This window comes from Leptonychotes weddellii, chromosome X (genome assembly GCF_054177405.1).
Source record: "Leptonychotes weddellii isolate Sample4059 chromosome X, ASM5417740v2, whole genome shotgun sequence".
Taxonomy (NCBI): domain Eukaryota; kingdom Metazoa; phylum Chordata; class Mammalia; order Carnivora; family Phocidae; genus Leptonychotes; species Leptonychotes weddellii.
In genome coordinates, this window is record NC_138385.1 from 83,104,975 (window position 1) to 83,117,672 (window position 12,698).

At 41.2% G+C, this 12,698-nt stretch overlaps 1 protein-coding gene across 1 annotated transcript in view; it reads left to right on the plus strand.

Annotated features, from left to right (window-relative positions):
- DMD (dystrophin) overlaps window positions 1-12,698 on the plus strand; it is a 1,845,074-nt gene that overhangs the window by 1,822,959 nt on the left and 9,417 nt on the right. The window contains exon 71 of the mRNA XM_081807964.1: window positions 6,707-6,799. Within this exon, the coding sequence (XP_081664090.1) occupies window positions 6,707-6,799 (93 nt within the window). The remainder of the gene's footprint in view (window positions 1-6,706; window positions 6,800-12,698) is intronic.

Sequence of the window (12,698 nt, forward strand, 5' to 3'; positions counted from 1 at the left end):
CTGTTTCTCCCTCTGACCCTCCCCCCTCTCGTGCTCTCTGTCTCTCATTCTCTCTCTCTCAAATAAATAAATAAAATCTTTAAAAAAAAAGAAAACCCTGTAGACTCCACCAAAAAACTGTTAGAATAAATGAATTCAGTAAAGTTGCAGGATACAAAATGAATATACAGAAATCTGTTGTTTCTGTACTCTAATAACGAACTATCAGAAAGAGAAATTAAAACAACAATCTCATTTACATCAAAAAGAAATAAAATACCTGGGAATACATTAAATTAAGATAGTGAAAGACCTGTACGGTGAAAACTATCAGACATTGATAAAAGAATTTGAAGAAGATGCAAAAAAAATGCAAAGATATTTTGTGCTCACGGATTAGAAGAATACTGTTAAAATGCCCATCCCACCCCGAAGCAATCTACAGAGTTAATGCAATCCCTATCAAAATTCCAATGGTATTTTTCACAGAAAGAGAACAAACATTCCTAAAATGGGTCTGGAACCAAAGAAGACCCCCAATAGCCAAAGCAATCTTGAGAAAGAAGAACAAAGCTGGAGGCATCATGCTTCCTGATCTCAAACTATATTACAAAGCCAGACTAGTCCAAAAAATGTGGTATTGACATTAAAAACAAACAGAAACATCAATGGAACAGAGTAAAAAGCCCAGAAATAAACCCATGCATATATATTTACAACAGAGGAGCCAAGAATATAAAGTGGGGAAAGGATAGTCTTTTCAATGAATATTGTTGGGAAAACTGGCTATCCACATGCAAAATAATGAAACACCACCACTATCTTATACCATACACAAAACTCAAGATGGATTAAAGACTTGAACATACGACCTGAAACCATAAAATTCTTAGAAGACAACATAGGGGGTAAACTCCTTGCCATCCATCTCAGCAATGACTTTTTAGATTTAACACCCAAAGCAAAGGAAACACACACAAAAATAAACAAGTAGGACTCCATTAAACTGAAAACATTTGCAAATCCTGTGGTAAGAGAGTATTACCCAAAATACATGAACTCCTATAACTCAATCGGAAAAAAAATCCGATTTTAAAAGAGAAGAGCTGAATAGACATTTTACAGTGTTTATGTCCAAAAGGCACATGCTTCCTGATCTCAAACAGATGGCCAAGAGGTACATGAAAAAGCACTCAACATCACTAAATCATCAGGGAAATACAAATCAAAACCACAATGAGATTTCACCTCACGCCTGTTAGAATGGCTATTATAAAAATGACAAGAGATAAAAGGGGTTGGTGAGGATGTGGAGAAAAGGGGACTCTTGGGCATTATTGAAGGAATAGAAATTGGTGCAGCCACTATGGAAAACAGTATGGAGGCTCCTCAAAACATTAAAAGTTAAAGTACCACATGATCCAGCAATTCCAGTTCTGGTACTTATCTGAGGGAAGCATAACCACTATCTCAAAAAGATATCTTCACCCCCATGTTCACTGCAACATTACTTATAATAGCCAAGACATGGCATCAACCTTAGTGCCCAGTGACAGAAATGGATAAAGAAAATGTGATATATATATTCAATGAAATATTAAGCCATCAAAGAGAATAAAATCCTGCCATTTGTGACAACACGGATGGACCTTGAGGGCATGATGCTAAGTTAGAGAACAATAAATACATGATCTCACTTATATGTGAACTCTTAAAAAAAAAAAAAAAGGAAACTCATAGATACAGAGAACCAGATTAGTGATGGCCGTAGGCAGGGGGTGGGCAAAATGGGTGAGGGTGGTCAAAAGGTAGAAACTTCCATTTGTAAGTAATTTCGGGGAGGTAACATACAGCATGGAGACTATAGTTAACAATACTGTATTGTATATTTCAAAGTGGCTAAGCAAGTAAATCTTAAAAGTTCTCATCACCAGAAAGAAATACACAGCTATTTTGGTGGTGAGTGTTAACTACACTTATTGTAGTCATCAGTTTGCAATATGTGCATATTTCAAATCATTATGTTGCACACCTAAAACTAATCGAATGTTGTATGTCAATAAAAATAAATTTAAAAGAATATTGGCTAATTTCAGTATCTTTCACCATCCTTCAACACTGGCCAGCCAAACATCAGCATCATCATTGGGTACCAAAATATATTTAAAAACTTATACAAAGCAATTTTATGTAAAATTGAGACCAGCTGCCCTGAAGCATAATTTTTAAAAGTGATTAAAGCCACATATCAAATACTGGATACATTATTTTTCTTTTGAAAAGCCGGAGAAAGGCAGGAAAAATAGAAGTAATAAGGTAATCATACATCATTTTGGAAACTAATTCAAAACAATATGATTTAGATTAGTAATCCAAAGAAAAATAATGGGCATAGTTGCTTATATTACAGCCCCCCTTTTCAGAGAAAATAATTTTTTAATACATAGCTCCTATTTCATAAAGAGAGAGTAGTTTGCTTAGGTGTCAGCAAAATCACAAGAATAAGGATTTGGGAGTCTTTTTAGCATAAGCTACATTGGTTCTGGCTCAAGTCTTTTTTTTTTTTTTTGAGAGAGAGAGAGAGACAGCACGTGATTGCGGGTGGGGAGCAGAGAGAGAGAGAGAATCTCAAGCAGGCTCTATGCCCAGCACAGAGCCCGACACGGGGCTCGATCTCACGACCCTGAGATCATGACCTGAACTGAAATCAAGAGTCGGACACCTAACCGACTGAGCCACCCAGGCGCCCCTGAAGTCACTTTTTAAGCAAGTAGAACCATTATCATTTCAGTCTCGGAACGGGAATTGAGTCAGATAAGATATCATCGCTTCAAGTAAGCCTAAAACCCTGGTGAGTTTCAGAAGACTTTAAAGAATATCTTGCCCACAGCAAACCATTCCATTTCTTTTTTTCTCAGATGAAATGGTGTCATCTCACTTCTTTTTTCTTCACTGAGCAGCATCTCATGTTATGCTACATCAGGGTACTCTTTTAACTTGATCCTGTCTTATTCATGTTTTTAAATGTTTCAGTCATTTCATTGGACCAACTTCAGACAAGCTGTGGAGGCTATGGCTAATGATTCAAAAAGAATTGCTGGGGGGCATGTTTGTGGCAACCACCTTGGAGTAGAATCTAATTGAAGGATTAACGTTAAAGTACTGTCATTAATTATGAAATCCCTTGACCATTAGCAATATGCTGTTCAAGCAGGCAGTGAATCGGTGAAGTAGGAATAAGGGTTGGCCAAATTCCTAGTGTGTACAGTTGGGACTGAATATTTTCTTGTTAAATAAATAGGGTTTTTTTTTGGGGGGGGCGGGGGTTGAACTTGTGGGCACAGGTATTATTAGATTTAAATACATTTCTGGGTTGCCTGTTGTAGCTACACATCAGTATATGATTAGAAAACCCATAAATATTGGTTTCTTTCTGGTTTGACATCTTACAACCATGTATCAGTCACCTATTGCCATGTGAAAAAATAATTACCAAATTCTCCAGTTACATATTTCTCATTTACGAATCTCTTGGTTGGCTGGAGTTCTGCTGCAGCTCATCTAGGCTTGACTCCAGGTTATGGGTTGGGTTAGGTCTCTTCTGCCTACGTCATCCTTCTTGGATCAGCAGGCTGTCTGGGCAATGTGCTCCTTTTAGCACCTAAGCACAAGAGGACAAGCCAGACCACCTAAGGACATTACAAAGCTCTCCCTCTATCTGCTAATGTTCCATTGGCCAAAGCAGGTCACATGACCTGGTCCAAATTCCTGCACGAGGGATGCATACTCTCCCCAATACTTGGCCACTCTGTTTTGTCTACACAAACTTCTTGGAGTTTGAGCAAGCCAGTCACACTCCCCTCTCAAGTCTTCACATTAGCTGTTCTCTCCTATGTATACATGGGTCACACCCTCGTGGACCTCGTGGGCCTCGTGGCCCAATTGTGCCTCATCAGTGAAGGCTTCCAAGACTCCCCGTTCCGACGGTTCCTCACTCATCCTCTCTTCTGAAGGTTTATCGTCTGACGTACCTATGTAACTTACTTATTTGTTTAGACCACGTACCTCCATAACACTGTGAGTTCCATGGATATGGGGCTTTTTTGTTGTTTATTGCTATATCCCCAGCACTCAGAACAGTGCCTGGCACACAGTGGGCTCCTGATAAATATTTGTATAAATCAACTGATCTTACCGTTTTTTTTTTAATTTGTATGGCTACTTTTTTAAGACATTTGAAAATCCAGCTCGGTGTCGTAGAGTCCAGTGGTGTTACTTGAATGTCAGGTGTCTTTTAGCAGTTTCAACTTTTCCAGCATAATTGACACAGAAAACATTAGCCATTAAGCATTTTTCAGTGTTGATTCACCTCTACTCATGCATACATGTGATAACTCTGATTTTGAATCTTAAAAGATTAGTTAAACCCAAAGGACTTTTTACTTAGAAAATCTTGAGAAAAGAAAAAAACAAGATTATACTTGACTCGTGTATGTACTATGTAGGATGGAATCTGCACTCAGAAAATGTTTGAATGGATACTTTCATTGCCATCATGGAGGTTTTCCATTAAAGCAAGCCAGTTGTTTTTTGTTTTGTTTTTTTAAGATTTTATTTATTTATTTGACAGAGACACAGCGAGAGAGGAAACACAAGCGGGGGGGTGGGAGAGGGAGAAGCAGGTTTCCCGCAGAGCAGGGAACCCGATGCGGGGCTCGATCCCAGGACGCTGGGGTCATGACCTGAGACGAAGGCTGACGCTTAACGACTGAGCCACCCAGGCGCCCCAAAGCAAGCCAGTTTTATATTTGCACGTGGACACTTAAATCTGATACTTACAGATGATAGATTGTCTGTAAAGATGAACTTGGTTGATATCATTAGGTTTATGCTTTCAAGTTTGATCCTTGAAATAATTCAGGTAGAGGAATGCCAGTCCCGTCACTGAACTGTGTTTGAATCTTAACACACTACAATTCAGTTCCTAGAGCTCCCGTATGATGTAATTAAACTGTCAGAAATTTTAATATGGTTGCTCATGAATGTCTCTATTGGTTCTGATTTATTCTGTAAGGCATACTATTGCTAAAGCAGACTTACTGCCATTAAAAATGCCTCATGTTCCACAACTTGGCAAAATTTGCGTCCGTAATGGAACAAGGAGCTATAATGATCCCTGCAGTTGTCAGGATTCTGTTCCTCCTGGCAATATTTCATTCATTCCAACCTCACCAGATAACGGTGGTTTAAACTCACAGGAAGAAAGAAACTGAAGATGCTCTATTTCATGTTTTCATTTCTAGAGGCATAAATATAAGCAAGTTGTGTGTGTGTGTGTGTGTGTATTGGTAGGTAGATACTGCAACTTCTTCTTCTGTCTTGTGATCTTAACTTTTCAACACTTATTTCTTGTCCTTAGTATTTGAAAGAGGTTTTCTGTGGTATGTTACCATGAGCCTCAAAGAAGGAGAGGTTTTCTGTCTATCCTAGGTCCGTAAGCCCTCCACTGTAATGATGACATTCAGCCTTCTCTCCACCTAGGATATGATTTTTGTCCTAGTGGTGAACATCGTGTCAAGGATTCCTTTAGCTTACACTTTTAAAAACAAAGATGAAAACTTATTAATAAATGCAGGACTATAATCACAGATGAAAATCCAAGTGGCACTGACGAAAGGAAATGACAAGCATACTTAAGTCATTAAATCACTGGCTGCCCAGTCATTTCCAAGTCAGACGTGAACCTGAGGTTGTCCTTAAGCATTTTCATTACTGTTGATTTGCCAAAGCAAGGTCTTGTTTTCGACGGAAGTGACAATGTACTGAACAAATAGAGCTGGAAGTTAATATTATAAAAAATTAGTTTCTAGAGACCTTCAGAGTTCAAAGTAATTTTGTTTGCAATGAAGAAATTTGTCCCTTACTGCAAATGCTGTTTGAGGTGTGTCTGTAACACATCCTTCATCCGTAGAGACACACAGATCAACAGAATCTACAAGTGGACTCCCATTCCCAGAGGAGGACCATCCCTCCCTGAATTCCTTTTTGTCCAAAACCTCCTTCTACCCTCACATAAAGAGATTCTCAATCATGAAGAAAAAAGTTTCCCCTTTATAAGCCTCCAAAAACATGATGATGATAAAGTCGTCCCATGTAACAAAGAGGAAAGGAATCTTCCTCCACAGAATCCCCCATATCCACAGTCCTTTGAAACTTAGTATTTACCTATCCCATTAGACTTCAAAGGTACTTGAGTTTTTTGTATTTGTGGTTAAATATCAAAGGACAGAGTGGGGAAAACACCTCTGTGTCGCCACTCCTTCCTTACCCTCATCAAGTGAGGGCAAAATGTCACATACTCACTTCCTTTTGTGTTGACGAGACACACTGCAAGTGTCTAATCGGTTTTTTTTTATTACAAGGAAAAAACGGTTCACATCTACTAATGGGGCATAAGAAATTTACGTCGACTTTATCTTAACTTCTAAAGAGAGACACCGTTTTCTTCAAAGACAAGGGCATAGATCAATCCCTGCATGGAATTCTTCTTCCTGTGAAGGAGTCATTCCCTAATCATTCAGCCTTGACGGGTTAATTTTATTTGTGCTATTTCCAAGCAAGTGGAAATGAATTTATAATGACTTTTTAAATGTGATCGTGGGCTTTTTCTCTAGTTTCTGTTTTCCTTAAGCGTAACGTGCCATTGTTTGTGCTTGCTTTCATTAAGGCGAGGAAGACCTGCTCAGTCCTCCCCAGGACACAAGCACAGGGTTAGAGGAAGTGATGGAACAACTCAACAACTCCTTCCCTAGTTCCAGAGGTAAGCTCCACAACGTGCAAGTAACTCACGCCTACTGGAATTAGGCCTCCCGTTTCCACACCCAACTAGCCTGTGTATATTCCATGTTTAAATGAGCACGTGCTGACAGAGTGCCACTTGGGGATCGTTGTGGGAAGCGAGTATTTTTCAGGGCTCAGTTCTGTTTTGGATGACCAAATTGACTGGTTTGGGATTCTGGTTGAATTCAGATACCTATAGAATTCAGATGCCTCTAGAAGTAAGAATATTAACTTATACCTTTACTCCCTTTGCGCATTAGTCTGAAGAGTTAATTATGAGATCGGTTTTACTTAAGAGCAATGATGCTGTGACTTCAAGAGACAAAGAACTTCATGCCCTGATGGCACCTTTCCCCGGGACACACACTTACCACACGATACGGTGAAATCTAGAACATGGCTAGTATACGGTGGTGGTGGGGACTTGGACTTCTGATGCCCTTGATATTTAAAAATTGTATCTTACCCCATTATTTAAATACAGGTACAACTAAATCTTTATATACTAGTCTGTTGTTGTTGGTTTCACTGCCATAGATGGAATACGGTCTTTGCAAAGAAAGACATTAATAATATGAATGCCCTTATTTCCCACCATCCCTTTGCCCGTATTTTTCCCCTCATATAAAAGCAGCATTTTACCCCACTAGCCAGTCTGAGCTTCAGATGCCTTAGTTCATCCAAGGAGGTTTCGCTCCCATTGTTAGCATTTTGGAATATTTATGTTAGTTTATTGCTCTGACATAAAACAGAGTCACTAACCCACCTCCCTTGAGTGAATAAAAAGAACGGCAGCAGCCGCCTATAAGGAAATGGAGGGAAAACCTAGACAAGCCAAAGGGGAGAACACAAGTCTTTGTGGCCAGTGATTGGCACCCCTCATGGGCAGCCCCAGAGGGAAGGGCGGCCGAGAGTCTGGCTGTTTGTTCCTCTCCATAAGAGCAATGAGGAGGCTGTCGGGAGTCATGGGTTTTTCCTATCTTTCTGTTCCATGTCAGCTAACAATGGCCGTTTCCGAGCTGCTTGATGTACGAGCGAACACTGTGCGGTGCACATTAAAAACAGTACCGTTCTCCTAGAGCGTTGCTAAGGAACCATCAGGGAAGCTAATTTTAAATGTCTGCACCAGCCATGTTTTCACTGCTGAGTGCCTCTGATGTGTTGATTTTAACACCTAAGAACCTTCTCTGTCTTCCCTCCACCCCCACGTCCCCCACCTGCCACCCTCAGTCTCCATCACGACTCTCTCGGCTGTCTTCTCTACCCGGATGCCATGGTTCAGGAGAAGACCACATGCTGGTTGGACAGATATCAAATGCTCTCCCCTTTCTCCTGTCAGCTTCTAGGAGCACCTACTATGTACTAGTGGAGGCTTAGGGATGCAAACAAGGAGGGCCCAATTCCTTGCCTTCAAGGGGCTTCGGATGACCGAGGATGTAGACTTCCAAAGTTCCCACTACAGTATAGTATTGTTGCTGTGCTGGACAGGGCTAGGACATGAGTGACTCTCAGAAGCACCCTTTGACCTAAATAGGAGGGGTTCTCCTTAGGCACAGCAAGGGTCTTCTTCAAGATGACACAGCTAGAACTTTGGGCCCCCCACGTAGCACATAGTTCCAGTGGTCCCAGCCTATCCCTTGAAGGTCACAGATGGATACCTCGTCCCAGCGCCTTCAACTACAAGCTTGTGTACCTGCTCTGTGAGAAGTTAGTGGCTGCCATGTTGACACCCTGGGCTTTTCTTTTCTTTCCCATCTGAACAACCAGAGTATAGCGCATAAGAAGCTACAGCACGGCTCGTGACTCTGCTCGTGACCCATCCTCATTATCTTTAGGGGGAAGGTGTTTGCACCTTCCCCCTGCATCCCCCCTTTAGTCCCTGAAGCTGGATACCACATGGGTATGGAAGAAGCCACCTAGAAGAGGAGAAAGAGACTGCTGATATGTTTGGCAGTTAGCATCTCTGATGTTAAATTCATTTGTGTGATGTTGATTTACTTATATGGAAACTTGGGGAACTTCAGGCCACCTGGATAATATTTACTAAATCCACACTTACGGAAGCATACCTTCCCGTGAGTGCTAATTTGAGTTCTCAAATAGGGGATAAGGAGGCTTTGTCTGACCAATTCCATTAACTGAGTTCCTACTTCTTCAATAGTAGGCTGGGGGCCTGAGACAATTTATTTTCCTGAGGAAAACAATCAGGATCTGGCTATTCTTTCTCTGATGCTATTACCTTGACACTTTTTTTTTCTTTTTTTTTTTTGTTTAAACTACTTCCTGACAAATTAGTCCTTAAAATTGGGCCTTTACTGTTCTGCACCCAATTCCAGTGTGTGGGAGTTCTTCCCACAGCACCAAGCAATTCCGACACCACCTGGGTGTCCTAGGATCCAACTCATTTCAGACACCATCTACCCGGAGAGAGTATCAGAGTCCACAGCTTGAGGGCTCAGTCCCCCAAGACCGCCCCCACTTCACTTCAGAGACCAGTTGCAAGACCAGTTTATTGCCTGGGCTTCTGACCCCCATGCTAAAGACGTGAAGGTTCCAACAGCCCCCTTCTTCAGTTCAATTACTTTGCCACAGCAGCTCACAGAACTCAGAAATGTCTTCCTCAGCAGATCACCCTGTACTCTGAAAGGATAGAACTCAGGAACAGCCAGATAGAAGAGACACGTAGGGCGAGGTAAGGGGGGGAAGCGTGCGGAGCTGCCTGCCATGCTCCCTCCAGCTGTGCTGCCCTCCCAGCACATCCACGTCTTCACCAACCTGGAAGCTCTCCCTGCCCAGTCCTTTTGGGTTTTTCGGGAGGCCTCGTTGACATGGGTGTGATCGATTAAATCATTGGCCATTGGTGACTACCCTCAGTCTCCAGCCCCCCTTTCTATCCCCTGAGGTCAGGGGGTAGGGCTCCAAGTTCCAACCCCTAAACCCAGAGTTGGCTCCCCTGGCACCCAGCTCCTAAGTGTACCTACGCCTTTTCCAAGACTTGCCTCATTAACATTACAAAAGATACCTTGCAGCCTCTCTTCACAGGAAATTCCAAAGGTTTTAGGAGCTCTGTGACCTCAAAGGGGATTAAGACCTAATATATATTTCTTAATTCTAAATCACAATCACAATTCTAGATCACCCTTTTCTCCTCAAATTCAAATGGATAAAAAGTCTCATCATTGTAAAAATTGAATGAAAAATATACATATGGTAGGGTTTAGTGGGAGCATCTTACCAATCGGGAGGTATGTTAGGTTGGTATTAAGCAGAAAATGTTGAGTCTTAAACATCTTAGGCTTACAGGCCATCCAAAAAGGAGGGGCCCTGAAAGGTCCTTTTAGCATTTCCGAGGACCCAAACTGTGGCTTTTGGCCTTTTGACCATTGTCCATGCCAGGAGAAACATTTTACATCTCAAACTGGATTAAGGATATAAAATACATTGTGTGTGTGTGTGTATACACACACATATGTATATACCCACCATGTATATATGCCACACATGTATGTGTCTAGTCACATACACATACAAAGATCAGAAACAAAAGATTCGTGAACCAACACTTCCTATCTACAGTTAATTCACACTGTTTCTCTGTTTTATTTATTTAAAAATAAAATGCTGGTTGCAACCCACTTAGTTGATTTTCAGATCCAGTGGTTTAAAAAAATACGGATCTGACTGATCTCGGTTTTCCTTGCCCAGGTGCACATCTTTTTTAAAAAATTACATTTTTTTAAAACTTCCGCCATGGAAGTTGTTTCTGCCAAGACCTTCCTAATATCTCAGAGGACACGGTGCTTTTAATCTAAGTCTGCCGCCCATGTTCCCACTGCTGTGTTAGAAAGAATGAAGTTCACAGTTGCTACAGCTGTTTCGGGCAGCTGTTTGAGTAACTCAAAACAGATGTCAGAGCCAGAGGTCTGACACTTAGTGGAAATGTGCTATTAAATACCACCTCATGGTTTACTTAACTCTGCTAGATAATTGCCCACAGGGGAAAAGACTTTTTAAATAAAATATTACGCTTTTCACACATGTAAAGCGTATAAATAGGGAAGTTTTGCATTTTAAATGTACAACTTTTTTGTTACCCTTTGCCACAGTCTTGACTTCAGGCTCAAGTCTTAAGGTATCGGCTAAACTGCCCCTTGCATTTTCACTCCAAGTCCCTGGAAGCCTGAAGCGCTTTACTCATGGCCATTCGGCAAGTTAAATTAAACCCCTGATCTTATCTCGCTGGCCTTGCTAAACTGTTATGCAAATTAATAAAGGGGTTGCGTGCTCCTCCCTCTAGTGAAAAACTGCTAGCCAACATTGTCCTGCATAATAGCCCCTATAAATTGTGGGGTGTTCAAGGTATGAATGTGCGTGTCTTTAGCTCTATGCTGATACCTTTCCTGGTTAATCTCTAGACAGAGTTATTTGCAGCCACTTGAGGGATTTCAGTGACTCACTGTATATTAAACACAGAACATTAGCCAATTTCTAATCTATTTATCTACCAGTAATGTGTCCCTCTGTCTATAAATATACGTAGAAGTTGAATTCCGCTGTAATAAAAATCATTTTCTACTATAAGGCACTTTCTAAATCTCCACCCTTATTCTATAGGAACAGTACATGGGTAGAATGTGTAATAAACGTATTTTTAAAATAAACAATTTTAAGTGACTTGTCCCTAGGTCTCTGATAGTTTTGCATTCTGACAAAGGTACTTTCATCTGTATGTGCATTTACGAAAGAAACGCTTCCATAGTCAGTGGTGTGGTATTGGCTTCTCTAAAAGTCAGGTGCCACTGTATACTAATTAGTGAACACTGGGATCCAAGATAAGCTCTTAGTGCAACAGGACAATTCAAAACACAGCGAATGGTGCTATTCTATTTCTATTTCTGTTGTCTGTACAAGGTCTTACCTAGTGACCTGGGCCATATTATTTTCCTCCCCAACATCCATGCCATCCTCTCTCATATGACCCCCTCTCCATAAAGCCCACAGACATTCTGTTAACTGCCTCTGAATTAGCCACCCAACAGCAGTGCAAAATGTGCCATGTTCTAAAATGCAAGTCTTGTCTGTGGTTCTTTTATGGAAGAACTGCATCAAGACAAGATCACGTGTCCCCTCTCGGGCACCACTCTGTTTCCTCTCTGCTTCCATCAATTTTGAGCTGTTATTCCTTTACACCAGGGGCCAACAAACTGTGGTCCAGGAGCCAAATCTGACCCACTACCTGTTTTTAAGTCTTGTTAGAACATAGCCACACCCATTCATTTACACATTGCCGATGGTTGCTTTCTCACTCCAACGAGGGAGTAGTTGTGGTAAAGTTGAACAGTTGCTATAGGGAGAGTGTAGCTTGCGAAGCCTAAACTGTTCACTGTATGGCCCTTTACTCAGAAAGTTTGCTGACCCCTGCTTTATGCTATCATTGTTCATTCTAGCTTGTTCCGTCCATACGGTCACACACTTCTCGGTGCCGATCAACTCTCAGCTCAACAAAACTGTGCTTTTTGAATGGACTTGTGTATTTATGTCCGTGTTCACCAGACATCATACATGTTTCAATCTTCAAAGTATAGCCATTAGAATCGTCTTTCACTTGTGATAACATAGAAATCCTAAAAAGGGACTCATTCTTCCTTAACTTTTTCAGTTAGTGAACAAAGATTAAGAAGCTACAGCTACCCGCCCCCGCCCCCAAAACAGTCATGTCCTGAGATTCTAACCCTGAATAATGAATCATCTCAAGTTCCTACTGCCTGAGGGAACTTGACTTCTCCAGACCTGACCACGCCCTTTATTCAGACGCAGGGTTCCCCCAGCCTATTTCCTTCTTCTCTTGATTCATTTCCTGACAACATACCCACATTGCC